At 36.8% G+C, this 26,556-nt stretch overlaps 7 protein-coding genes across 7 annotated transcripts; 2 read left to right on the top strand and 5 right to left on the bottom strand.

Annotated features, from left to right (window-relative positions):
• Nucleotides 1-8: 8 nt before the first annotated feature.
• Nucleotides 9-1,180, bottom strand: LOC100636621 (30S ribosomal protein S11-like). The gene is made up of 6 exons (XM_003386377.3): nucleotides 1,111-1,180; nucleotides 1,018-1,048; nucleotides 829-952; nucleotides 528-602; nucleotides 318-383; nucleotides 9-260 (listed from the first exon to the last, which is right to left on the bottom strand). The coding sequence occupies exons 1-6, from the start codon at nucleotides 1,166-1,168 to the stop codon at nucleotides 153-155; spliced, it is 462 nt and encodes a 153-aa protein (XP_003386425.2). The 5' UTR covers nucleotides 1,169-1,180; the 3' UTR covers nucleotides 9-152.
• On the top strand, nucleotides 1,175-5,214 carry LOC105312662 (1-acyl-sn-glycerol-3-phosphate acyltransferase delta-like). The gene is made up of 8 exons (XM_019996131.1): nucleotides 1,175-1,387; nucleotides 1,702-1,874; nucleotides 2,844-3,005; nucleotides 3,066-3,219; nucleotides 3,518-3,644; nucleotides 3,920-3,995; nucleotides 4,386-4,593; nucleotides 4,999-5,214. Exons 1-8 carry the CDS (start codon nucleotides 1,198-1,200, stop codon nucleotides 5,061-5,063), a joined length of 1,155 nt encoding a protein of 384 aa, XP_019851690.1. The 5' UTR covers nucleotides 1,175-1,197; the 3' UTR covers nucleotides 5,064-5,214.
• On the bottom strand, nucleotides 5,188-9,563 carry LOC100639152 (protein glass-like). Its single transcript, XM_003386397.3, has 4 exons — nucleotides 9,382-9,563; nucleotides 8,940-9,334; nucleotides 7,606-8,206; nucleotides 5,188-6,794 (listed from the first exon to the last, which is right to left on the bottom strand). Exons 3-4 carry the CDS (start codon nucleotides 8,169-8,171, stop codon nucleotides 5,465-5,467), a joined length of 1,896 nt encoding a protein of 631 aa, XP_003386445.2. The 5' UTR covers nucleotides 8,172-8,206; nucleotides 8,940-9,334; nucleotides 9,382-9,563; the 3' UTR covers nucleotides 5,188-5,464.
• Nucleotides 9,564-10,596: 1,033 nt separating this feature from the next.
• Nucleotides 10,597-11,595, bottom strand: LOC100639026 (ras-related protein Rap-2a-like). Its single transcript, XM_011405472.2, has one exon. It carries the CDS (start codon nucleotides 11,435-11,437, stop codon nucleotides 10,757-10,759), a length of 681 nt encoding a protein of 226 aa, XP_011403774.1. The 5' UTR covers nucleotides 11,438-11,595; the 3' UTR covers nucleotides 10,597-10,756.
• A 176-nt stretch (nucleotides 11,596-11,771) lies between these two features.
• On the top strand, nucleotides 11,772-16,812 carry LOC100638899 (serine/threonine-protein kinase RIO2-like). The gene is made up of 10 exons (XM_003386395.2): nucleotides 11,772-11,896; nucleotides 11,944-12,082; nucleotides 12,593-12,706; nucleotides 12,890-12,944; nucleotides 13,015-13,135; nucleotides 13,267-13,355; nucleotides 14,691-14,882; nucleotides 15,142-15,237; nucleotides 15,344-15,398; nucleotides 16,252-16,812. The coding sequence occupies exons 1-10, from the start codon at nucleotides 11,831-11,833 to the stop codon at nucleotides 16,693-16,695; spliced, it is 1,371 nt and encodes a 456-aa protein (XP_003386443.1). The 5' UTR covers nucleotides 11,772-11,830; the 3' UTR covers nucleotides 16,696-16,812.
• Nucleotides 16,813-20,156: 3,344 nt separating this feature from the next.
• On the bottom strand, nucleotides 20,157-24,070 carry LOC109581762 (uncharacterized). Its single transcript, XM_019996161.1, has 13 exons — nucleotides 23,918-24,070; nucleotides 22,606-22,644; nucleotides 22,426-22,559; nucleotides 22,219-22,367; nucleotides 22,140-22,173; nucleotides 22,056-22,095; nucleotides 21,698-22,012; nucleotides 21,567-21,602; nucleotides 21,496-21,519; nucleotides 21,389-21,448; nucleotides 21,304-21,339; nucleotides 21,219-21,259; nucleotides 20,157-21,028 (listed from the first exon to the last, which is right to left on the bottom strand). Exons 1-13 carry the CDS (start codon nucleotides 23,931-23,933, stop codon nucleotides 20,291-20,293), a joined length of 1,662 nt encoding a protein of 553 aa, XP_019851720.1. The 5' UTR covers nucleotides 23,934-24,070; the 3' UTR covers nucleotides 20,157-20,290.
• A 312-nt stretch (nucleotides 24,071-24,382) lies between these two features.
• On the bottom strand, nucleotides 24,383-26,554 carry LOC109581751 (G kinase-anchoring protein 1-A-like). Its single transcript, XM_019996128.1, has 11 exons — nucleotides 26,444-26,554; nucleotides 26,236-26,397; nucleotides 26,076-26,150; nucleotides 25,928-25,978; nucleotides 25,763-25,865; nucleotides 25,583-25,632; nucleotides 25,399-25,524; nucleotides 25,053-25,163; nucleotides 24,937-25,000; nucleotides 24,770-24,840; nucleotides 24,383-24,712 (listed from the first exon to the last, which is right to left on the bottom strand). Exons 1-11 carry the CDS (start codon nucleotides 26,531-26,533, stop codon nucleotides 24,620-24,622), a joined length of 996 nt encoding a protein of 331 aa, XP_019851687.1. The 5' UTR covers nucleotides 26,534-26,554; the 3' UTR covers nucleotides 24,383-24,619.
• Between the last annotated feature and the right edge of the window lie 2 nt (nucleotides 26,555-26,556).

The raw sequence follows: 26,556 nt of genomic DNA, 5'->3' as shown, positions 1-26,556 counted from the left end.
CCATATAGTCTTTTAAACAGGCCTTATTGACTTCTGCTAATGCAAATCATGACAATTAAAGCAAAAAGACTTATATTTTATACAGTACTGCACTTATAATTATTATGCTTAAAAAGATACTACAGTGATTCCAATACAGTTATGGTGTGATGTCACAGCCTTCTTGGCTTCTTTGCCCGACAGCCATTGTGAGGGACTGGAGTAACATCCTGCAACATAGCAATGGAGACACCTGCAACTTCTATACCCTTCACTGCAGACTTGGGAGGAAAAGGTAAAACACAAAACAAGTAAAAAAACTAAATATATTGCCTTACCTGTCTTCCTGGGCCTACTCCTTTTACTCTAACTCTTACAGTGCTAAAACCAAAATCCAAAGCTTTCTAAATGAGACAGAAATTAGAAAATAAAATTTATCCATTGCCAGCTAATTGATGAATCCAAAAATTCCAAATAACCAAAAAATTATTAATTATATCTATACAAATTTCACTAGTCACAGCACTCATATTCATAATGATAGCTACCTTAGCAGCTGTCAATCCAGCTGACTGAGCAGCAAATGTTGTTCCTTTTCTTGCATTACGATATCCTTCAAGTCCCTACAAGGCAACAAAAACCAACAATAACAATAATAATAATAATAAAACTTAAAAAATTAATTACTGTATTTCTGAGTGATGATAATAAAACAGAATAAAGTACATGTAGCAGGTTTTTATATCATAGACATGAACTGTAATATTATTTCAATTTATGTTATTAATAGAACAATTGCTATTAATGAAAATTAACCACACCCTCACAATAGTTATTAATGCTACTCACCCCAGATGACCAGGCTACGGTTTTCCCATCACTATCAGTGACCGTTACTATGGTATTGTTGAACGTTGCATTCACATGAATAATTGGAAGGTGATTCAGGGTTGTGATGCCAATGGAATGTTTACTTTAAAATTAATATTTAAATTATCACAATTGCCTTATTATATTCAAATTAAGAATGGGCCATACCTGAAAAACCTTACTGTCTTAAACAAAAAGCCTAAATAAAATGACAACAACAACAAAGAACTTGAAAGAAAGCCTGGACTAAGTAACACCTACTTGGACAAGGCAATGTCATATTGTAGCACGTGGGTTTAGAGACTACGGAGAAAGCCATCTCCGGCTATACTCCGTTCACATTAAAGTATGGCGTCCCTCAAGGAGCTGCCCAGCTATGTGAAACGTTTTCCTGTCTTCACTGTTTTCATGGTGTACGTGTTCTTTACCACTGGGATTGTGGTTGCGGCCCTCTGTTTGCTGGTGCAGCCTCTTTGGCTCATAAATAAGAGTTTATACAGGAAAGTTGTAACACAATTGGTTTTCTTTCTTTTTGGAGGTGAGTACCGAGTACTACACTGAAATTGGGACTATAACCCTATAGCTAAGGGCAGCAATCCTCAAAAACCAGGCGTGAATGGGGCAATGGTAAATACTAGCCTGCCATTACCTGTCAGTGAATGACAGTGACAATGATATCATCAAATCAGCGACATTTTTATCATTCTTGTTTTGTATGCATTTGAAGCAAATTATGATAATTAACAATTGAAATTTAGCAGTGAGGCTCTGGGACATACATAATTCATGCTTAATAAGGAACGTCCCAGCTGCAATTATTATTATTATTATTATTATTATTATTATTATTAGAGATGGTATGGGTTTGTATTGATTGGGCCGATGTCCAGGTCACACTCTTTGGAGAGGAAAGAATTTATGATCAAGAAATCCACAAGCAATTTAATCTTATGACCCTCAGCCATCGTGGGGACTTTGATTGGTTGATTGGACTCGTCTTTTGCTATTATTCGAATTTTTTACAGGTACATGTGAGACGGATCCTGTTATTGAGTTACATGTATGTACATGTACATGTATATGTACTTTCACATGTGAATGGGGTTGTAGTGTAGTAAATTTGAATGACAGCCAATTATTATTGACTTGAATGGATTCATTGCTCTCTTGTAATGCCTTTATTTATGAATTTGTTTGTCTTTATTTACACGAATAATGATGACTGATGAATCCATAGTAATGATGGGCGGAGTTCAATTTCCAGCTAAACCTGTCAATCGGGTGTGGTCATACTGCTCTATACTCAAGGCAGTACATGTACTTGTACTTGTATTAACATGTGAAGAGTACAGTCACCATATTAGGCTTTGTATTGTCATCATTATCTATGCATCAGTGAATTCTTCTCATATCACAAGTGTCTTTCCCTTCTTTGCATACAGACTTTCATTCCAGCATCAATTTTATAATTATTTGTTATATTGATTATTAAAAGAGACAAATAAAGACACAATTGTGCTGGTATCCAATGGTATCCTTTGCTTGCTGTTTCTGTCTTGTGGTTGATTGTTGCCTAAACATGTAAAAGAAAGAGAATGCGACAAAAATGATGATAAAACAAGAAACTGTTTATTTTTGGGCTACAGTACAGCACTAGTTTCAACTAGAGTTAGGAGAACCTTCTTATAATGAAATAAGGACAGCCATGCACTTAAACTGAGGACAATGTACGTGTACATGTTAAATATAGTACAGGGTCATCAGCAAAAATTTGCCGAAAATGACTAGGAGAAAATTCTTCATTTTTATAATTGTTTTGATACATGTTCTTATGTTTTGTAACAAGTTTAAGCTGATTCTGATCATAATTGAATTTAAAACTGGGCCATTATACATGTACAGTACTTGCAGTTGATTGGGTTATGAATTGTATCTATATACTGGTTTTGGTTTTTCCTGGTCATTAAATATGTAATTTTGGGTTTCTTTTCCAGACTATGAGGACACTACCAAAGAAGTCAGTCAAGTACATCCCTGGGTTTGGTCAGCTTCTTTGGGCTATGGAATGTCCTTTTCTGAGTCGCTCCTACCAAAGAGATGAAGTGAACATACAGAAAGGACTCAAAGCATTCGCTGAGTATCCTTATCCCGTACAAGTAAGTAAGACGATGGGAAAGTACAACCTCACCTAGCTCCTTTTCCTCTTCCTTCTCTAGGTTACCATATTCTGTGAGGGTACAAGATTCACTGAGGAAAAGTTCAAAGAAAGCGTTGAATATGCTAAGAAGAATGGAATCCAGCCACTTAAGCATCACTTACTACCCAGGACCAAAGGATACGCCATACTTGTCAACTCCCTCAGACAATATCGTATGCACCTACTGTACATGTACATGTACATATAATTTCATAGATAATGGATATGTCTATTTGCGTACTCTGCACGATAAGTACATGTACATGTATAATGTTTCCACCTTCATTCCTTCTCTCTTTTCATTCCAAATACTTATGTACACTATGTACTCCATTTAATGTAAACTATAGTAGAGAGTAAAAATGCTTATCTCTCTCTCTCTCTGATTTTGCTATAATTCTATTTCCTTTTTCCTTCTCCTTTTCTCTCCCTTCCACACACTTTCTATTTCCTTTGCTCTCTACTCTCCAGCTAATTTTAAAGTCACATATGATGCCGGCTTTGCTTATCCAGCTGGTCAGGAGTATTTGAATGGAAAGCAGTTTACACTTCGCGATATCCTGGCTGGCAGCACGGTAAAGGTTTTCTTTTATGTGAGGTTAGTGATTTGTACATTAGTTAGGACAAGCTCATGACATTTATCTATGCATCCACAATGCAGTGAATGTTCATGTATATGTTATTCATGTCTTTATTAGAAGCAGTACATGTACATGCACATATATGTAACTCGTATTGCCAATAGGTAATCCTTACAAGTCAACTAATCAGATTATCTGACCAATACCTTCTTAATTATGTATCTTACCTACTCAAGCTTCTTTTTTAGTTGATACATGTACATTATTTCTTTCTTTCTCTTTTTTGTTAAAGGTCTATCCCATTATCTGATTTGCCAGAGACAATGGATGATTTACAGAATTTTTGTCATCAGCTTTATGTACACAAGGTCAGCTATAGCACCCCTTGCCATCAGTCCATCCATCCTTTTCATTTCATTTTCACTTATCAGTGTCAATGGGGGACTGAATGTGAATGAGCCCTGGCTCTCAGACACGAGAGAATGCATGGGATGTGAACACATGAAATGGGATAGTACACGTACATGTACATTAGGAGAATGCTTAGTGTAATAATAATGGAGTATACATGTATCTTGGAATGCCATTAGTCCTAATATCAAATTTAAAAGCTTGAGTGACAGGAAGGGCTGGGAGCATAGCACACACATCATAGGGCTCAGCGTCTGTGTTTTGTTTGCGTCTTACGGTATGCGATTTCTCATGATGAAACTAATGATTTGTTTGCATATTCATTAATCCAATTTGACTCGTTTTAGGACAACGCCTATCAATACTTTGTCGAGAATGGGACCTATCCTAACCCCTCCAAACCCATGGTCTTCACCAAGAGACAGATCTGGATACTGAGATTGAATATCTTGTTGTGGTTATTCGTGACGTCTGTGTGTCCTTCTCTTTGGCTTTTAAAGATGATTTCTGCTAATGCAGCCTGGCTTGGATTAGTACTAGCAGTGTGCATCATATGTATGTTAATAAGACAGTATGACTCACTCTTATATGGATACATGTACATACGTGTGACTACAATAAATAATTAAACTATTTGTGTTTTGAATTGCATTCTAATTGCTGTAAGGTTTTCCCCATTCATGCATAATGCACAGTCACTTGTAATTATTGACACGTCTAACAAGCTTCTGTACATGTACCTGCAAGTACTAGTATCTCCTTTTGGTTTTATTTTTGTTCTGTATTGAAAGATATGGGATTGTAACTTGATTAGGACAGTCTTAAGAATTTCGTATATAATATACTTAGTTAATCACTCTGTTTCAATTCTCTGTTCCCTCTCTCTCTCTCCTTTCCCTCTCCATCCCATCCTCTCCTTTGTACTCATTCCCCTCTTTCTCTCTTACTCTCTTACTTCAGCTTTGATAGCCACTGTTGGTTTGTTTACGTATGCGAGGACATCCCAAAAGAAGAAAAGGTCCTGATTGGTCTTATGAACACACTTCAATCCCAACACATGATGATTGATAGTCTTTAATAATGATCCAACGCACCATAGATCCTTCAGTATTATGATTATAGTAGTGCTTCTATATTGATTCTTTAACATTATAGTAACTATTTCATCTCATTGCACTATTTTAAATAATAATAATAACACCACAAAATATTAATAATAATAATTAATAATCCATAGTCAAATTTTAGATTGCTTGCTTGTGTGTGTGGCTGTTTTAAAGAAAGTGTCACAAGTGAGAGAGAGAAAGGAATAAGAAGAAGATAATTAACAAGAATAATTAAAAGGAAAAGATTGGAATGAGAGATTGCAGGTTCCTTACATAAAGGAAGGGGAAAGTGAGAGAAAGAAAGAGGAAGAGTTGGACAGCTACATATCATCATCTTGAGACACACGTTTTATCCGATAGCGTCTCGTTAGTTTCCCCTCTCCCTCCTCCCCAGTCCTGCTATGCTTCCTCTCGTGGGTATTCCGGGACCCAGCCTGAGAGAAGGCCTTACCACAGACCCGACATTTATACGGTTTCTCTCCGGTGTGGGTCAACTCGTGTTTCTTAAGACTGGACATCTCGGCAAAGCGTTTGGAGCACCCGTCAAACTTGCAGGCATACGGTCTCTCGCCTGTGTGAGTCCTGATGTGGTTCTTCAAGTTACCAGCAGTCGTGAAAGCCTTGCTGCAGTCAGAGTATGGACAGACGAAAGGGCGTTCTCCTGTGTGTATGCGACGGTGAACGTTGAGATGCTGCGGAGTGTAAAACCGCTTGCCACAACCGGGGAAGTCACATTTACACGGTCGATACGAAATATGTATTTGCTGGACGTGAGAGCGTAAGTGAGCAGGGAAAGAGAAGGAGCGACCACACCCAGGATAGTCACACTTGTATGGCTTGTCCTTGAAGGAGTCCTTCTTTCCCTCGACTAGGTGTGGCTTTACTTCGATGTAAGAGTGATGGTAGTCCTGTTGGTCCTTTTCCTCTTTGACTGTCGGCAAGTGGGCTCCTATTCCAACAGAAGTGACTACGCTGTACCCAGTAGCAGGGGATGAGGGAACACGACAGTCAATCTCAAGGCTGTGATCCTCTGGGCTCAGACAAGAGGTTGGTGGTTGTATGGGGCTTAGCCCGTGAGTAGACGAAGACAAAGGGCTCTGTCCCGGTAGATGATTAGAAACAGTCATTAGCGGAAACCCTTCGCTACAGTTAGTGTCTAGTGTCTTTTGAGCTGAAGCTACGTAAGCTAAAGTGCTGAGGCTACCTGGTGCAATCGCTCCGTTGCTAGCTGATGTGGTCGTGCTGCTATAGCAACCTGGAGAGACGTCAATCTCGGGCGATCCAGAATTGTTCCGAGCCTCGTTAGACTGTTTTGAAGTAGGAGGAGGAGACTCACTTGTCTGCTGGGCAGAACACAAGCTGGAGCCACTCGAGAGAAAAGACCCGAACGTGATTGACCCGTTAGCATTGATAAAAGGAGTGGCTAAGTGAGACTGACTGGGATATACACAAAGAGGCGATTGGATTAGAGTATAAAGACCTCCTCCTCCTCCGCTACTTGTACCCCCGTCTGAACTAGTAGAGCCTGTGGTTGCTGAGGAGTTGGGTAAGAGGCGAGTGAGAGAAGTGAGAGACAGTTCGGGAAGACTTCCACCCAAAGCAACATACTGGTTACCTAGTGACGGCATTGAGGCTTCAGCATGAAGATTACTAGAGGAGAGAGAGAGAGGAAGGAAGAGAGAGAGAAAATAATAATAATGGGACCACACACAATGTGTTATGAGACATGAATGATATGAATACGATAGGTGCATGTGTGTGTTTGTGTTGGTAACGGATTATTCATTGTCATGTTAATATTGTTTTAAGCTACTTATGGTAATGCATGAATATAACTATCTATGCAAGACACATGAAAATGAGCTAGTACATAATAACAAGTGTAGAGCAGTAATGCGTTATTATCATATAAAAGAGATGGTGCTAGACTCCAGTATGCTAATATGGCTATGTGAAATGTATCCTTCAAAGGCGGACTGTTGGACCACTCTTGCTCTCTTCCTTTCTTCCTGTACAACAAAACACAAAATCATTCCCACTAGAGAGAGAGTGGCCACAACAGACAAAAAGTATATCAGTATAATAGTACCGATATCTACACACACACACACACACACAGACTATAATAGTGGCCAGTATACACTTGTATGGAATCCAAGGCAGAGCAGTCTATACAGGCTTGTCTAGAGACACTAGGATCAAAGGAAATCTGCTTGCATTAGTACAACTATCTGGCTGTTTTGATGATTGGGCTTGCCCGCTGATACATTCTACACTCACTCAATTAGCCCAAGGGTTAGGAAATAGAGGACACACACAAACACACACACACACACATTCTCTCAGACTAGGCAATAATTATGATCATCAAACAAGCTAAGTGAGAGATTGTGTTTGAAAACAACTACCTTATACATTGTAAGATTCCATTGTCTTCTCTCTCTCTCTCTGTTTCACTTACCCAGTACTCTTCATTCCATTCACTTTTGTTGATAAAGATGAGAGTGAGGTTGCCCACAGTTGACTCAGGCTACCACCAAAACGAATTGAAGACAAAGAACTGTTCAAACTCGACGTTCTTGAGCCTCTGTTTAAGGAGCCAGGGACATCAATAAGAGCATTAATTGGATAGGAAACTCTCTTCTCCTCTCCCCCGGTGGTTATCTTACAATTGGTCAGTGGCTCTTCAGCTTTAATGCTATTAGACACAGAAGGCGAATGTGAATCCTCTCTTAATAGAGTTGTGGTGGGAGTTAGGGTCTTATCGGATTTGGTACTGATGGCAGGCAAAATGCACGGCTGAGCTGCAAAGTAGACTTCAGCTGGGCAGTTAAATGGAGCTTGGGGTCTTAGAGGAGCAAGAGAGGCCGGCCAGGGGCTAATGCTTGTAAGGGAGGAAGAGTGAGGAGTGGAAACGTGTGGAGGTAACTGGAGGGCATAGCCTGGAGCTGTGACAGGAGAGGGTGCTATGAAGAAGTGGGGCTGCGGCGGAAGTGAAGTGATGATCTGGGGTGGTTGTTTTGACATTGCTCTCTGCTTCAAACAATATTTCTTGGACGGCTCTAGCAACAGAAACAATAGTAATAATACTAATAATAATGGCATAGGAACTAAGGAAAGAATGTCATGATGATTGTATTAGCAGCTATTAACTAATTAGTACAAGCGTTGAAGAGACAATTCTTCATGCCTTATACTCCACTGGAAGCATGCACACTCTTGTTGATATTACAACTAAAGGCTAGAAGAGTGTACTTCAAACTAATATCATTAATTAGAATCAATTACCTTGTGGTGATACTTAAAAGAGAATAGAAAGGAGAGGGAGGGAAGGCTATAGTATAACAGTGTGATGGGTCAGTGATGGTCGATATGTATAACGATTGGATTGTATTACACAAAGTGAGAGTGTACAGAAAACTGAGCAATAATAAACAAAACAGCTCATGATCTGCCTCATTCATGAGCTACACAGGGAGCTAAATGAATCAGTCTAGTCTACATGTGCTTGAATGAACGGAGGACAATGACAGTACTGATTGTTGCAAATGTGATTGGAGGCCTTGTGTGAAAAGCTAATGAATGAATAGGAAGGATTCTCTCCCAGCATGCATAGGTGGGGGGTTTCTTCTGTTGAGTGGAAACTGCCTTCAAGCGCTTAGACACGCGCTGTCCGACTCATGTTAACACAACAACAGCACTACACTTAGAATAGCAGAGACAAGGTCTAATATTGTGACAACACACATACACTCTCTCCCTCTCGACTCCGGACTAGCTAGATGCCTCGCCTACCTTATGTCATGAGAATGGTATGTCCCAGAATAGATCGATAGAGCAGAGCAGACTGGTGTAGATTGGTGAAACGGTCCCAGGAGAGGAAAGAGAACCGAAGGACTAGCCAATGCCTGAATCAGTCCTCCTCTTTTGCTCAGTGGTGATTGTGCTGTAGTTGATGGTCTGCGGGAGCTGCTTATTACTTATATACCGTAATACCGGAAAACCATCCCAATAATTAAAACAAAACTAAATTTCATTTCTAAAAACCTGTAAAATTTTCCTTTTCTAAAAAGTCTTTAAAACAATAATATTTCACATAAAATCTTTTATTTTCATTGATGCCGCATTTTTGCAAGTGATATCTTGATGTCTCTACTGGAGTTTCTGTAAAGTCTCATCAGCCAATAGATCTACAGCAGGAGAGTAACTTGTATTCTAAAATGGTCGTTTAGCTTACTAAAGCTGCAAAGTGCAAAATAACTAGGAAGATTACCAATAGTACAATCTTCCCGGTGGAGATCTTCCCAGTTGGTTTCTCTTCATTATCAACTGGTCCACCCTGTACCACTAGCATTTGCAGGAGCAAAAGCAATCCAATTATCAACGCCATGCTCCCGGTGGGTGGGGCTGAAGATAATAGGCGTGGTCATCTCTCACGCCCACGTGCTGACATTAATCATCAGTACTAACTAAAGAACACCATTTACTCTTTCTTGTGCTAACTATTTGTCAATTCCACTATTAAATGCCATTGATTATGGCTGACAAGAAACTTCAGTGATGTTTATACTAGCCAATAGAAATAATTTTATAGCAGCTTGCTTTGTATGCAGTTTGCACTGTGGATGCAATATAAGCTGTTCATAGTAGAGGCTAAAATAGCACTGATTTTAACACTTTGATCTATATTAGTGTCATGCTCACCCACACGTGGGATTTGGCATCAACTTCATAGCTTGAGGTGCATCATTGATTGATTACACATACACTCACTGCACACATCATCCAGTATATCTCCAGTAGCCTGCACTGCCATGCATGCATTCAAAATAATACAAATACTTCGCATTCACACACACAAACATCCAGCTATGCACTCTATTGTAAAAGTGAGTGCATAGTGTGGGAGGTCAATAGGGAGTATGCTCAATGGTTGCTCCCTTTGTGCAGTCAGAGAGTCGTGCATGCATACACACTTTAAAGCACTCCCAAATGACTTCTCCACTCAATTGACTTCTGGTAATTGGTTGTACTTAATGTCGTTTGAGAGAGATTTGAGAGTTTCAATGTCATAGTAAACAGAGGATCCTTTCTCTGGCTTTGTGTGTGTACACACAAAATTATAAATTATTAATGGCTCATTTTACTAAAGCAACATTTGCAGAGAAACATGATATGAGAAGAGGGTCCGTAAAAAGCTATAGATAGACAAAGTTTAAAAGCATAATGACTGGTGTAGATAGTGCATGTGAGTCTGTCCACACATGACACATGCTATAAGCAAAGATTGATAGAGTGAGCTAACATAATTTCTGGGCTATAGAATTAGTTGTCACCAAACCATGTAAACTATGTGAACTGGAGTAGTAAAAGGGAAAGATTAAAGGGCTCACACAGGCTGGATGACTATATGCATTGAGCTTCATCACCATTCCATTTTAATTGAGATATATTTTTGTAAAATAATAATAATAGTAACAAGCATGAGGGCTTGTGTCCACACAGATTGTATTAAAAATAAATGGAACAAAAATGTATTACTTTATAGTCTCATGTATATAATAATAATAATCATAATATATAAATAATATATTAAATCTATTTAGTATTACTTAGAGTATGACACATTTACGTGCTGCTGATTCACCAGGTCTCATTTGAAAGTCGACAGAATTGTGTTTTCGTAAGTCTGGCTGTGATCGGCTTCTCCCTCTTTTTCCAGTTGCTCTAGATCCTAGCCGAAACGACCGTCTTCCATCCTTCTCATCCCCTCTTGCTTTCTTGTCAACGGCTGCCACTAAAGTGTTAAAGAATTCCTCGACATTCGTGCCATCTTTTGCTGAGGTTTCCAGGAATGGACATTTCTTCATCTGGGTAGCTGCCTGGATGCCTTCTTGTGTTGACACGGTTCTCTTTGACTTGAGGTCACACTTATTCCCTACTAAAATAACAAGTAGCTCCTCGGGTTTCTTCATCTCCACAAGCTGCTGGTATATCTCCTTGACTTCTAAGAAAGAGTCCAGGTTATCAATTGCATACACTAATGCAAAAGCGTCTCCACTGTTGATGTAGAGCTGACGCATAGAAGCAAACTGCTCTGTTCCTGCAGTGTCTAGTATCTCCACAATGCACTGTCCAACTCCTTCAACGTTAGTGTCGTGGCGATAATAATCCTCAATGGTTGGGTTGTAGCTAGGTGTGAACTGGCCAGATATTATTCGAAGAGTCAGTGCGCTCTTACCAACTCCTCCAGCACCTAGTAGGGTTACCTTGTACTCGGGTTTTAGCGGCATTTTGAGGTCCTTTAATACTAGATATGGTTGTTGAAATTTGATATGTTGCTTTCTCTCAGCTTTCTTTTCACCACCAGTCAGCAGCAGCAGAGCAATATGAGGGCAGTCCACTATGATGACATTATAATAATTCTAATTGTTAGGGAATGTTTGCAGGAGGCGTGGCTCACTCTACTCCTTGACAAAAAAAGAACAAGAAAAACTAAAGCTTATTTTGCATTTGAAAAAAGGAATTTTTGTTTCTGCAGTTGCTAACATTACCTTGCAAGAGAATAGCACTTTTAAAAATGTTTCAAAAACATAATGATTTGCAGAAGAATTTGGATTACTAATAATTACAATAGGCGTGGCTGTCCCACGTGTAGTAGCTCTTGGTGAACAAAGAAACATAACATGGGAAGACTTGATGTTTCTCTCCTTCGTTATCTAACCAGTCAAGACTTTAGAGTACTAACTGGAGTAAGAGACTCTCAATAAACTTAGAGTATGATCTGACTCTCCCTTAGGTTGAAATGGGCATGAAAAATCACGAGATAGTCCCGGCTGAACTCATCTCCTCTATTGCTGGAATCAGAAGCTCTGGCTGTTACAAGATACTCCGAGAGCTGGCAAAGCATCGACTAGTCACATACGAACATCAAAAAGGTATTGTGTACTGGGATTAGGTCGTACACTCGTTAACGTATGATATAAATTGATTATAATTATAATTATTATTAATTGGTACCTATATTGTTATCTCACTTAGCACATTCCTTATTATATATATATGGGCTATTAATTATTATTATTATTAACTTTTAGCATTGTATTCATTCATTACGTGCTGTTTACATTCAGTGGCGTTTTATTTTGAGATTGAAATTTGAGATCAAAGTCCTCAAAAATATCAACTCCATTTTTGAGCCCTTACTCACAAAGCGTGGCAACTATCGATCACAAATAATGTTTTTTCATTTTTAATTGCAACAATTATCATGTCGATGTCATGTTGACATTATCAAAATGCGATACTTTAATATTAAACACTTAATATCTACTTACACATATATCGTATGTCATCATGCACGATCATTCACATGCCTATAGTGTTACTATTGCTGTGTGTTATTAAGGTGTGTTTGTGTGTGTTTGTGTGGTGTGTCTTTCTCTCAGTCTGTGGGTATAGACTAACAAATGCTGGATATGACTATCTTGCCTTGCGGGCTCTTGTATCCAAAGACGTCATTTATTCTGTTGGCAATCAGATTGGAGTCGGAAAAGAGTCTGGTTCGTTGTTATATCTTTTATCTTGTCTCTATCTTCCTCCCTCTCTCTCTCACTCTCTCCTTCTCTTTTATGTCTCTCCCCCATCTTCCTTCCCTACTACTATTGCCTCCCACACTCACTTTCCTTTTACACCTTCTCTTCCCCCCCTCTCTCTCTCTTCTCTCTTCTCTCTCTCTATTGTAGATATATATATAGTTGCTGATGCAAATGGTACTGAATATGCTCTAAAAATTCATCGGTATCTCTTACTCTCTCTCCCTTCTATTACCTTTCTCTTTTTCTAAAGTAACTATACCCTTTCTTTATAGTTTAGGTAGGACCTCATTTCGCAAAGTAAAAGAGAAGAGGGACTACCATCGTCACAGACAGACAACTTCCTGGCTATATCTCTCTCGTCTGGCGGCACAAAAAGAATACACTTTCATGAAAGTGATCCTAATGCAACATCATAGCTGATTATATAATTGTATTTCCCTTTATGTGATTGTTATTAGTGTACTTGTCTCATGAAGAATACTTTTACTGTTTCAATTTCAGCTCTTTTCATTCTTTCATTTCAGGTGCTGCATGAAAGGGGCTTTCCAGTACCACAGCCAATGGATGTGAACCGGCACTGTGTGGTAATGGAGCTTATTAATGGCTATCCTCTGTAAGCAACAATCACATATTTTATGTCATGCAACATTGCTTGAAATTTGATATAACTCCTTTGTATTCCTTTGTTAGTCATTTTGTGTGCCTCCTAAAAATAAAAGCCATCAAAGTAACCTCCTTGTAAAATGGTGTCACACGTCAAGCCGTCAAAACGTGCACAGAGATACATATATTTATTTAAATCTTAATTTCGTAGAAATCACGTGTTACCAAACTTTGTCCTCCTATGTTACCAGTTGTAGCATATGACTATTGCAATATTGTCTATGATCTGTATTGTAGTCACTCTTGTTATTGGCAGTGTATTATGGTGGCTACACATTGTATGGCTCGTGGTGTGGAATGTATCAGTTTTGGCTATTCCAAACCACAGGAAAGCTTTTCACACATTCTAAAACTGATTGATTTGTAAATCAATGAAATCACAGCGATTGCTAAGTGGGGGTGCGTATAGGTAGGAGTAATATCTTTAAAAACCTATTTTTAACTTGAGCATTGACATAATCAATGTCATAAGAAACCTTAGTTTCTGCTATACTCAGGATTCAAGACCTTGTTTATTGAATTACGTTGTTGTTTGTTGCATGTCCATAATTGGTATGATCATGACACATTAGGAATTCATGGACTGATTCTATTGAAGTTACTCTATACTCAATTGTCACTAACCAGTTATTAATGTGTTTATACCAAATAATGCTAGCATGGTGTACACAGTGAGGTGTACAGTGTCTCTTTTATATGGCTAGTTCATATCCTGTTTGTCACTACTCAATCTTCTAATGAGAGTGGGTGAGAGAGTATACTGGCTAAAAATGATTAAATTAGACTGTGTATTCATCAATAACTATATGTTAGATCTAGGAGGAGTTTAGGAAGGCTTTGATATCTCATATTTAGTCTAGGTCTCTTTAAATCTACCATTTTTAGCTTTTGGTCTCCAATACTTAGTCCTATTGTTATTAGTCTAAATCTTGAAACCTCATAGTGCCTACTCTTGTAATAGGAATGTCCCCATACATGGTAATATCACATTAATTCCCAATTATCCTGACCACTTTACCATGATAGTGAGATTAATTGTAAATATATTGAAGTATTCACTTTGTGAAGGATTGAGGAGCTAGTACAAACAATACAAGAAGAATGGTTGAATTCATTCTGACACTATTACTCCCACCATTATACTTAAAATTTATTATGTTAACAATTACCAGAAGGCAGTAACAATATTTAAAGTATTAGGTCATCATTATTTGTTATTTTTGTGAAATGACCTTTACATTATTATTACTATTATTATAATTATTATAATTATATTTCTTCCAAGGTGTCAAGTTCGTAGTTTATCCAAACCAGAGGTACTTTTCAATACATTAATGGCTCTGCTGGTTAGACTAGCATCTCATGGTCTCCTTCACTGTGACTTTAATGAATTCAATATCATCATCAGCGATGAAGACAAACCCACTTTGATTGATTTCCCCCAAATGGTCTCCACTAGTCATCCTGATGCAGCAAGGTACACTATTAAGTAATCATACTCCAGTATATTTGGATAATGTACATGTACTTACATGTACTGTATACATGCATGGTTTTAAGCAGCAGGTACTTTAAACAGTTATTTTCGACCTTCTTAGTACATGCAAAAATATTTTTTAACTTAAAAATCAATTCTTAATATTGATAACATTAAGTTATAGTCACTTTTAAAACAAGTTCTAACTGTATATGTGTATAATATATTTCCATAATAATATAAAATATTATTATTATAGTTATTTTGAGCGTGATGTCCATTGTGTGGCAGAGTTCTTTAGTAAAAGGTTTCAATGGAGGCCTGACGAAGCACTGCCATCGCTTAATGACATTATGTAAGCACCAATTACCAATGTTTGCCAATAGATTCATTAACATGCAGTGTTAATAACATGTGCCTTTGCTCATGAACTGAGATATTTTCTGGTGTTATTATTGCAGGAAAGTAGCCAGTTTAGATGTTGAAGTGAATGCCAGTGGAGCAATTAAAGAGAAAGTATGATTTAAGACACAATTAGAATTTGTATATGCATCAGAAAAATTATAAAAATTGCCCAGTCATTTTTGGTGAAATTTGGCCGATGACCCTGTACTATAGTACAGGGACTTCTGCCCGATTTTAGAGCAACTTAAAAAATTTGTAAAAAATCCAAACTTGATCGGAATCAGCTCAAACTTTCTACGCAACATAAGAACATGTATATGTATCCAAAAAATATAATAAAAGTTGAGAATTCTCTCCTAGTCATTTTTGGTGAAATTTGGCCAATGACCCTGTACTATAGTACAGGGACTTTTGCCCGATTTTGGAGCAACTTAAAAAATTCGTAAAAAATCCAAACTTGATCGGAATCAGCTCAAACTTTCTACGCAACATAAGTACATGTATATGTATCAGAAAATGTAATAAAAGTTGAGAATTCTCTACTTTTCATTTTTGGTGAAATTTGGCCAATGACCCTGTATTATAGTACAGGTACTTCGGCCTGATTTCGGAGCAACTTCAAAAATTCGTAAAAAATCCAAACTTGATCGGAATTAGCTCAAACTTTCTACACAACATAAGAACATGTATATGCATCAGAAAATGTAATAAAAATGGAGAATTCTCTGCTAGTCAATTTTGGTGAAATTTGGCCGATGACCCTGTACTATAGTACAGGGACTTTGGCTTGATTTTGGAGTAATTTTAAAATGATCAGAATCAGCTCATGGTTCACTTATTCATCATCACAAGAAATGATTTAACCCGTTCCCTCTTTGTGTATGCACACATACAATAAATATTATCATTATTCTTTTAATTATTACAAAGTACTAACATGTGATCATCTCTTCCTATCATTCAGTCAGCAGGTGTGGAGGAAGAAAATGAGGGGGAGGAGGAGGAATCTAAAGAATTTGAATGTAGTCTTGCTTCCCATGTAAAAGGAATCCATATCACTGATGAAGATAAATTAAGAGAGAATGTGTCTGAATTTGACAGCATTTCCAGCATACCTCTTGATGAAATTCCATTGGAAAGTGAAGACAAAGATTATGTAAACAATAAAGAAGATACTTTGGAGTATATTAGTGATTCAGAAGAATATGAGAGTTCTAGTGAAGGAGAAGAGACCTCAATTGCAAGCAAAGATTTAAAGAAACAAGTAAAGAAAACGACTCTTAAGAAGCACCATGCCCATTTGAAGCAAAGTTCTAAGAAATCGCAAAGAAAGCTTCCAACATCAAGTGGGAGGCGTGGACAAAAGGGGAACAGATTAAAGATCAGGCAAGCGCTCTCGGACTGGTAGAAAAGAATAAAATTTACTTTTTGATGAATGTCAAAATAACATAAAATGTTTAAGTTTATGTGGAGTAGATTACTGAATGTATGTGGGTGATATAGTTTATTCAGGTGTACTCACTAAGTCAATCGGTACACAACCACTAACATTAACAATCACGTGACATGTTGAACTGTTAAAATGGATGGGTTGGTTTGGTTTTTGCTGTTCTCTTGTGTTGTGCTTGGAATAGCAGCTCAACAGGATCCTTGCAATGACTCCTACATTGAAATAAGTGTCGACAGCAGTGCTTCTTCCTCCAGTTGTACTAATAAAAATGGAAGCAAGTGTAATAGTCTTCAATATGTTCTCTCCAACCTCACATTAATGAATTGTACTAGGATCAGTGTGGACAGCAACCAGGTTATAAACTCCAGCATTACCCTTCGTGCAATTGATGGCTTAATTCTACAAGGACACGGTGCTAGTATAAATGTGACCTGTGTTAATCAAGGGTCAGGATTTATATTCATTAACTGTACAAATGTAGAGTTTTTCACCATAGAATGGATAAATTGTAACATGATAAATTTTAGTAGCCCGGTCCTTTGTCATCTCTCCAGTAATGGTATGGTTAGTGAAATATTTTCCAGAAAATACACATCACCCAGTGTGCAGCAGGACTGTAATTCAGTCTTACATTGGGAGTATCAAGGTCCAACTACAAACAAAGTGATGCTAGGCCAAGATATATCACTCAATGATTCTTTTCAATTTCTTCATGAGCCAACAGTTTATGCTGAACTGGCCTGTTTGTTAGACGGTGACACTTTGAAACCATGTAATGGAATTTACCATCTTAATGGATATAGGCCACCATTTAGCTTGTCTGGTAGGTGGGACAGTAGTTTAAAACCAGTGATAATGTGGTACAATGCCACCGATAAGAATAGCCTCATCGCTTGCATGGAAATCGATGTATCCAAGAACTGTAATCTTGGCTATGTTTATGACTCAGTTAAAAATATTTGCAGTTGCTACAGTACTGGAGATGATGACAGTGATGTTGTTAAGTGTAATATGGCAGATGGAACTGCATGTATAAAGACTGGATACTGGTATGGTGCAATAGATAGTAAAGCTTGTTCTGACAAAAATCAAACTTCCTGTACTGCTGCTTTTCCATGCCCTTTTGGCTACTGTGACTATGTTAGTAGTAACAATTGTCCAACTCGACCTTGCAGTAGACATAAATTTTTTTGTGAATTAGATCCAGATACCAGTGATACTCTCTGTTTGTATAATCGTGGAGGAACATTATGCTCGAGTTGTCAGGCAAATTACTCTCTTTCATTTGATGGGATACGCTGTGTTGATAATGATGACTGTACCTCAGGCTCTCTTGTATTGTACATTCTCATTTTTATTCTCTTCTGGGTTTTACTAACTTTTGTCATTGTTGCTGTCACAAAATTAAACCTTCGTATTGGATCAGGACAGCTCTATTGTCTAGTTTTCTTCTTCAGTGTTCTTCAATATTTTGTTCGTGGATCATTCCCTTCCATATTTCTTTATGTCTTGGAACTTGTGTTTACCGGTTTCATGCAATTGGATCCGAAAATGTTTGGCCTTTTTGAAGTATGCCTCAAGTACCGTGACATAACTAATATCCACTATGTATCTCTTTGCTGTATCAATCCACTCTTTCTAACATTAGTCATTGGCCTGTTGATATGTGTATCCAGTAGATGCCCCAAGTATGCTTTATTTACTCAAAATAACAGTGCAGTCAACATGATATGCATTGTCCTTTATCTGGTCTTCATTTCTCTCACCCAAACTTCACTCTCTCTCCTTGCTCCTGTCTATTACACAAGCAACATCCACAAGCCTTATGTTGCACTAGAGCCAAATGTGACATACTTTAACCCCGAAGCTCACCTTTCTTATGCTGTTTTCGCAATACTGATACAGATAATCCTTGTGATACCATTCCTCTTTCTACTTATATTTGCTCCATGCCTTATAAGAATAGGGGCACTCAATCTAACTCGGATAAAGCCAATACTGGATGAGTATCAAGCCTGCTACAAGGAACAATATCGAAGCTTTGCCGGATTTTACCTTACCTCTCGCCAGCTGATTTTTCTGATAAGTTTGTTCCCCATCAGCACGACAACTTATATCTATATATTACAGATTCTCTCCATCCTCTTACTGACTGTCCACTGTATAGTTCAGCCTTATACTAGCCTACGGCTGAATATATTCGATGGTCTCCTGATATTAGATCTTGTTCTATTAAGTATACTACATGGTAGTACAGCTAATGTGGTGTTTGGTGTTGGAAGGGGACTGGAGTTAAAGACTGCCTTTGTTTATCTGCTAGTATTGTTTCCTGTAATATATTTTGTTGGCATGTGCTTCGTTCAGTTTGCTAAGTTTACATTTTGGAAAAATGTGGACTGCAACTTTAATAAATCAAAGAGAAAGAGCAGGCAAACAAGGGACCATGCAAAGAGCACTCCAGTTGATCCTGAGGATGATCCAGAGGAAATGGAAAGGGAGCCGCTGCTGTTTCAGAGTAACCTCTCCTATGAGAGTCTTGTTGTCAATAGTAAGGAAGAAAACAGAATAGCCCCCGGAAAAGTTACTGTTGTGCAAGTTACTCACTAGTTAGTGCTATTATTATATTTTTGTAAACATTTAGTTAATGTGTAGGCTGTAGATCTGTAGGTCTCTGCCTACTCGATCAAACGATTTGCTGCATGTTCTATGCTATCCTATTAATTGAGCTTTTTTCTTGTTATTGTTAACAATAGTGATAATAATAAGAGGATATAAATGATTAATAATATACCGTATAGCGGGAAATTTTGGAGGAAGTAAAATTTGGTGAATTGCTAAATTTTGGTTATTGGCGGATTTTAATTTGGCGAAATAGTGGCCACGTGCCATTGAACATGCATATAAAGGCTCAAAATGGTGGATTTTATTTTGGCGAATGGCTATCAAAACGCCAAATTCGCCAAATTTAATTCCCTCCAAAATTTCCCGCTATACGGTAGTATCTACATACCAGATTAGAATATAGCTGACCACTCACACACACATGATACAAGTACATGTATATGCATCAGAAAAAATTATATAAAATAAAGAATTCTCTCCTAGTCATTTTTGGCGAAATTTGGCCGATGACCCTGCACTACAGTACAGGGACTTTGGCCCAATTTTGGAGCAACTTTTAAAATTTCCAGACTGTATCTGGGTGGATGTAGTTTTGTCACTGGAACCCATGTAAGCAGGTAAAGAACTTCTAGCTAACAACCTAAACTTTTAGTGAGACTTGTAATATCTCTCAAGTATATACCACCAATAGGCTTGGCTTGGCTGTAAATTTGAAAAATATTTTAAAATAAATTAATAGGTTTACTTTTAGATTTAATCATTAATTTTTCAAAATAATAATTTAAAAAAATCACAAATTAATACTATTTAAAAACACATGCACACGATTTGTTATTAGGCAGCTATCATTAAGTTAACTAAGGAACTACTATTATAAATGGATCGACATTGAAGACAACATTAGGTACGTAGAAATCACACATAACGTTTTCTAGCCAAGAAGTTCTGGATGTTGCACCGTCAAATTCACTCGACTTCTATGAGGGTCATCAATCATTGCAAAGCGAAAGCATAAATTTCGAAAGTTGTGATTTTGTGAACTATCCAACGATGCTAACATAAATGAAGGACTATAGATGTCACCTTTATAGCATCCTGCAAAGTTGGGACTATCATCTTTATTCCTCATTATTTCACCAAAGAATTGTGAATTTAACAATGTGGCAATTGATGTGGCATCATTAAGAATAAGCAGAGCAGCTTTATTTTTTGAGAAACTTTTTGTAAATCTTATGTAGTTCCTGAAAGCAACTGCAAAATAACATTTAGTAGATTCACAAGTGGTGACAGAAAGCACAATGATAGCAGCACAGCCATCTAATGACAAAGATGAATATTTTTCAAATGAATAGCTTTTCTGGCTGTTACCAGGAATGGTACTTTGATTAATCGCATCACGGTCTGATATCCGTCCTCTAGCAACAAAGCACTGATGATATGTCATTGCGTGTGGTGTTTCATTATTAATGGTGACAAGACTAGAGATTGTTGTATCGGAAAAACGTGCAATTTCAGAAATGACATTATTTTTTGTATCACGCATCTTATAAGTGATAGCTCCCCACACCATGCCCAGTATAGTATCTTTTTGACTGATAATAGCAAGGGCTTTGTCTTTGTCATGTTTTTTATCACTCTGGTCAGCAAGAGTCAAAGCCCTTTTTCTTTTCTAAGTTTATGAAGAATGGATGACTTAGTAAATTGTGAGATAAGTACATGTATGTAAATAAATTAAGTAATGAAAAAATAAAGGAAGAATTTGGACAGCAATGAAAATATTTTTCATATATCCAGGCTTGATCAATAAATAAGTAAAATGACCAAAAGTAGATATACCTGCATGCAATTTTTTTACTAACCTGATCTTCATTTTGACCTTTCTTTATTGCTTTTTCTTGATCTAAATTCATACCATATCATAATAACTTAACTTTATTTAAATACCTTTAAAGCTAGCAACTGATCTTCGATTTCTTAGCTCTATAATAAGTTCGTAAAAATTAAAAATTAAATATAGATGTCAACTGACTGATAGCGTTATCAAGTTCTAGTGTAAATTGTTTATCACCAGATGACTGACTCTGTGGTTCTAAAGAAGCTGCTTAGTTTGCAAAACAGTTCTATTTATCCTGTTACCTTTGACTGGTTCTTCTTCAGCATCTATATGTATTAAGTGATAAGAATTCAAAACTCATGATATCTATTACCTTTCTTCATCAACGATTCTTTTTTCTTTTTTGCACCTATACATGTATATATCATGAAATTAATTAACTGTGAGTAAAGCATATAACTGATTTTATAATAAATTAGATAAAATCTTTTATACATATCTTACCATTAAGTGGAGAGTTATTAAATTTTTTAAAAACTCTTTCTGCAATCTCCTCATAACCCATTTCTGTCAATGAATCTGCAAGATTACTACAAGTTGCCCCTCCTTTATCATCAACTTCGTCATATCTTTTTATCCACTTTGATAAACAATCATAGAGACGGTCTTCTTCAGCATCACGAAACTCTTCAATTTTTTTCAGTGTTTTATCAGCAAGTCCTAGCTTTTTACCTAAAAGCTTCCAAGATGCTGGATTAGACAAAAGGAGTGATGGTTTAGTAATTAGAACATTATACACATCAATTAAGTTCCTGATACCTATACATGTAAAAGAAATGAAACCCAAAGAACTGATTCATACTGAATTCTTCAGTAATTGTTTTTTTGACACTTTCAGGAACCTGAAAATTTTAATCATTTCTAATTGCATGAAAATATAACTTACTTTCACATACTGACTCAATTTCCAAATCCATTGCCTAGAATGTACAATAATAAAAGCATAATATAATCAGTTATCATACAGTGCAACTTTTGAAGTTTCAGCAATAAGATACAAATTTTTGTCTTCCAACTGATTCACTAAGGTAAAGCAACATTCATCATGAATGTCATCTGGCCAATTAGCTCTTGCCTCATTAAATTCAACTCTGAGATACACACCTACACAAGACTACAATGTACATAAAAGTGATGATAAAACATTCTGAGCTAAACTTATAAAAAATAACCTCCATTTCATATCTGTATTTCACACGACCATCTTTATCAATCTTAAATTCAAGAACAACAGAGCTATCTTCATAAAGTACCAGATTTGCATGTTCCTTTACATATGACTTAAAAAACATCCGGGATTTTTGACCTTTTTGATTACTTGATACAGCATAATAAAAGATTTTATAACTTACATCTTTGAAGTTCACCATCTTTTATAACTCTGGATTCACCTACATAATTCATGAAGATTGATCACAAAATCCAGTTCATTCATTCTTTTGTAAATGTAAATTAGTTTTTCCATTGTTTGCTCATTACTGAATTATTAACAAATAACAATCACATCAAAATTGCAAAATCAAAGGATGGGGACTCAAAATTTTTAATTTTAATTTTATAACATGAGATTAGTTGTACAGGAAGTTGTATTTGAATCGCTTTGACTACACTAAAAACATTCTTCTATTATAGTTATACCTGGATGATTTTAATTAAAGGCAAGTGTGAACAAACTGTATAGTTAATTCCTGGAATTGACTCTATTTAATCAAAAATGTTATGAATATTATTATTAGCTTTCTTTGTATAAACACTCATTTCCTGTGATAAATTGTTTGTGCATTCCCTGGCTTTTGAACCAGAAATTGAGATAACTTGTGCTGGACTAAGTGTTTGAAGAGCAAAATACCAATTATATATTATTGTATTCCAGGAAGAAATTCATAAGCATAGTAATTTTTGACTAGCAGTATTTTGACTTTTTCAACCAGTTCCCAAATGATTACATAACCCATGTAGATATATTACAACCAAATGCACTTTACATGTGGTAGCTGAAGTTTTAGCAGACATGCCCCAATGTGACAGCTTTGTCACAGGACAAAGATATAACCATTCAGGAACTGTGGTATAATATGCCCTAGGGAGCAATCCCGTATAACCAGAAAGTTTCGTGGCAAAAACTCTCATAGTTTTTGTGGTTTGGAATGACACCACAAGATTAAAAACCATGAAATATTTGCAGGTTAATGAGAGGTGTGAGTGCTTCACTAATGATCCATAAAAATAAAAACCACAAATTGAATTATTATTATTATTATTATTACGGAGGCCACCAAACCAAAAAGTTTTTGCACGAACTTTCCGGCTATATGGTATACACCCTGGAGAAGTCTATACAGTATATAGTCAGGTGCAGTTGACCATACCTCAATAATTATTATGGCTTCATAGAGGTTACCTTTACATGCAGTCAATAAAATGGTGGCTTTGAAATTGGGAAGTCTTGTAGCAAAGCGAAATGGTAGAACTTAAATACTTCCCACTGACTTCTCCACTGCTCAGCTACACGTATATTGCATCACCAATGTACAACAAGGTACCCCTGTATCCCATTCAGCCCAAGGGCAAAAAAATGTCAGTGTGCACGACTATGTATATATCTATGGTGTCAGCTTTTGCTATTAAGACGCGGAAGTACTGTACAGTGTACTGTAGCCATACCTTTTTTGCTGGCCATGAGTCTACAATTCGAACACTATGAAGTAGTTACTGAACTCTGCACTGCTTGCCGCTTTAAAGTTGATGGGCTTTTCTCGCACAATGCCGCGTCTTGCTGCTCAATCAAAGGGCTCACTTTCGTACTTCACAGTCTTCGGCTACTCCTTCGTGGTTTGGGGGTGGTGCCATAGCGATATCCAGATAGCGATATCCAGATAGTGATGGAACCATAGATACTGATGGAACTACAGCTATTACAACTGTCTGCAATTGTAGTAGATACTGTAAAAGATTTTGTCAACAATAATGGCGATAAAAGTGCTGATGGAAATGCAAGTACTTATGCAACAGGATTGTGAAGGGTACAAGATGGTCACTAACAGTTTTAATAAAATGAACTCATCATAGCTCCAGAAGAATCTAGCAATGCTATCAAAACATGTCCCAATGTATCATGTAATGGTGTCATTAGGGTTTTGCAAGGTTTCGTATACATTTCACACAAGAACAAAACTGAGATACTCAAGTATTGAACAAAGAGAACTCAACAATAGTAAAATAGAGTGATAATAGGAGATAGGAGGATATAAATGATTAATAATTATAGTACACACATTAGAATATAAATGACACATACACATGATTATTATAGGCAGTTTTGTTAATCAATTTCAGTTATACATTGGTGACATCATTTATTGTCTCTCAATGCTTGCTCTGTTGTAGTTTGTTTATTACAATTTGAAGTGATTTATTTTTTGACCTTTCCTGCTCCAGTTCACTCACAAGTCTCTCAATCTACCAAATAATAGAAATTAGCTAATACATGGACTGCATGTCTTTGTATGCTCTCACTTCTTGTGATAGCTCTGTCTTATCTGCTGTGAGCTCTTCAATTTGTTCCAAGAGCTCCTGCTTTGTTGAAACTAGAAATAAAATAGCATAATAATAATAATAATAATAATAATAATAATAATAATAATAATAATAATGTTGTGCTAGTGAAATATATACACACTTACATTCTCCTTTGCTTAGAATCTTACAAAGAACTTGATTGCGAAACTTAACTTCTTTCATTTCATCCTAACAAAATATGCTATAACCTTATACCTGATTAATGAGTGGTGCTATATACCTGAACTTTTTCTAGTTCTAGTGTCTGCTCTCTTATTGTTGCCTCTTTCTGCTCTAGTTTGTTCAATAATTGAGCAACACGGACTGGTTCACCAGCTTGCTTTTTACTTCCCTATAAAGAGACTTCTTTGCTTTGCCAGTTTTTGGAAAATACGTAAGGCTATAGCCCATGGTTTTTTTCAAAAAATGACTCCAAAATCATCCCCAATTTTTATTACATTCTCTGATACATATTGATGTACTTATGCTATGTAGAAAGTTTGAGCTGTTTCCGATAAATAATTTTCGAGTTATGAGCATTTAAAAACTATAGGCTACCACATCGGTATGTAAAACAAACAACTCACAGTATTTGAGACATGATCAATCCTTTTCTTCTCTTTCATTAGTTCTGACTTTACTTCAGACTCAATGTTACTAAAGAAATGACTGTCAGTTTTGACTTGAGCAAGTTGAGGCTCAGATACAGTTTTCTAGAAACAAAATCAATTATTATACAAGCTCTTTAATTATATTATTCTGTTAGCTTACATTGTCTTGAGGTAAGAAGCTACCTGCAGCTGCTCCAGGACTTGCAGCATCTAAAATTCAAATAAATCTTTAATTTTAAGCCCCCAGATCCCACCAATATTTCCGATATACAATTGAAATAAAATTATAGGTACATGCATACAGAAGTTAATTGCCACTTTGCTTATCATATCAATATACCTGATTGAAGGAATTCATGGAGTGACATCTTTACTCCTTTCTTAGAAGCAGACTGCTGTTCCTGTCCTGTGACACTGGAATTTATAAATTCCTCTTCCTTTAACTTAACAGATAAACCATTATTGCTTATAATGCATGTGTTTAGTAAGAATTGAGTTAAAATACTTTTTCTGCTTCTTCTCTTTTGGCATCCATAAGGCTACGTAATAAAGCCTCCTAAACATGAGAGTAATTTATTGTGCTGAATATCATGTCTCACATGCACTTAATGAATTACATTAGTCTGTGCTTTACTTCAAAGAATTACACGTACTTTCATGTCTTCTTCAAATGCTTTATCAGTGATTGCTTCATCTTTTTCTGCCCAGCTTTCAAATGATGAGCTCTCCTAAATAATTCATACAATTATTGGCAACTCTACAATTACAAACTTTATTTTACGGGCACTGGATTTATTCAATTACTAAAATTACCATTGTTGTCTGTTGGTTCTTCTTTTTAGCTCTTCTCTTAGCATTTTTAACACTTGTCTTGGAGACTATTGCTGGTTTGCTGCTAGCTCCATTAGTTCTTGATCCTGCTCCTAAGGTCAGAGGTTTCTTATCTTTCTTTCCTCTAGACCGAGTTACCCAGCCCTGTGTAACATCAGGTGATCATGCACCACTTCAATGCTAAACTCACTTCATCATCTTCATCAGAAGTGTCGACATCAGGAGGAGCAATGACAGAGAATCTTGATTCATGTACTGCTATGCCAAAAGATCTCGCCATGATTGAGTGGACGCACGTGTCAC

This window comes from Amphimedon queenslandica, unplaced genomic scaffold, assembly GCF_000090795.2.
Source record: "Amphimedon queenslandica unplaced genomic scaffold, v1.1 AMPQUscaffold_13421, whole genome shotgun sequence".
In the NCBI taxonomy this organism is placed as follows: Eukaryota; Metazoa; Porifera; class Demospongiae; order Haplosclerida; family Niphatidae; genus Amphimedon; species Amphimedon queenslandica.
Note: the sequence above shows the minus strand (reverse complement) of the source record. Positions and strands in the feature narration are given on the sequence as shown.

Excerpts from the sequence above, each read along its gene's own strand:
- LOC100638899 (XM_003386395.2), top strand. The coding sequence starts at position 11,831 with ATGGGAAGACTTGATGTTTCTCTCCTTCGTTATCTAACCAGTCAAGAC. Across the intron at positions 14,883-15,141 it reads AGTCATCCTGATGCAGCAAG|TTATTTTGAGCGTGATGTCC; the intron begins GTACACTATTAA and ends TTATTATTATAG. Across the intron at positions 15,399-16,251 it reads GTGGAGCAATTAAAGAGAAA|TCAGCAGGTGTGGAGGAAGA; the intron begins GTATGATTTAAG and ends CCTATCATTCAG.
- LOC100639026 (XM_011405472.2), bottom strand. The coding sequence starts at position 11,437 with ATGCCGCTAAAACCCGAGTACAAGGTAACCCTACTAGGTGCTGGAGGA.
- LOC109581762 (XM_019996161.1), bottom strand. Across the intron at positions 22,174-22,218 it reads GAAACTTCAAAAGTTGCACT|GCAATGGATTTGGAAATTGA; the intron begins GTATGATAACTG and ends TGTACATTCTAG. Across the intron at positions 22,013-22,055 it reads AACAATTACTGAAGAATTCA|GTATCAGGAACTTAATTGAT; the intron begins GTATGAATCAGT and ends TTACATGTATAG.
- LOC100636621 (XM_003386377.3), bottom strand. The coding sequence starts at position 1,168 with ATGGCTTTCTCCGTAGTCTCTAAACCCACGTGCTACAATATGACATTG. Across the intron at positions 953-1,017 it reads AAGACAGTAAGGTTTTTCAG|TAAACATTCCATTGGCATCA; the intron begins GTATGGCCCATT and ends TTAATTTTAAAG. Across the intron at positions 384-527 it reads CTGGATTGACAGCTGCTAAG|AAAGCTTTGGATTTTGGTTT; the intron begins GTAGCTATCATT and ends TGTCTCATTTAG.
- LOC105312662 (XM_019996131.1), top strand. The coding sequence starts at position 1,198 with ATGGCGTCCCTCAAGGAGCTGCCCAGCTATGTGAAACGTTTTCCTGTC. Across the intron at positions 1,388-1,701 it reads GGTTTTCTTTCTTTTTGGAG|AGATGGTATGGGTTTGTATT; the intron begins GTGAGTACCGAG and ends TATTATTATTAG. Across the intron at positions 4,594-4,998 it reads ACTAGCAGTGTGCATCATAT|CTTTGATAGCCACTGTTGGT; the intron begins GTATGTTAATAA and ends CTCTTACTTCAG.
- LOC109581751 (XM_019996128.1), bottom strand. The coding sequence starts at position 26,533 with ATGGCGAGATCTTTTGGCATAGCAGTACATGAATCAAGATTCTCTGTC. Across the intron at positions 26,151-26,235 it reads AGAACCAACAGACAACAATG|GAGAGCTCATCATTTGAAAG; the intron begins GTAATTTTAGTA and ends TGAATTATTTAG. Across the intron at positions 25,525-25,582 it reads GCTTCTTACCTCAAGACAAT|AAAACTGTATCTGAGCCTCA; the intron begins GTAAGCTAACAG and ends TTTTGTTTCTAG.
- LOC100639152 (XM_003386397.3), bottom strand. The coding sequence starts at position 8,171 with ATGTCAAAACAACCACCCCAGATCATCACTTCACTTCCGCCGCAGCCC. Across the intron at positions 6,795-7,605 it reads AATGGAATGAAGAGTACTGG|TAATCTTCATGCTGAAGCCT; the intron begins GTAAGTGAAACA and ends TCTCTCCTCTAG.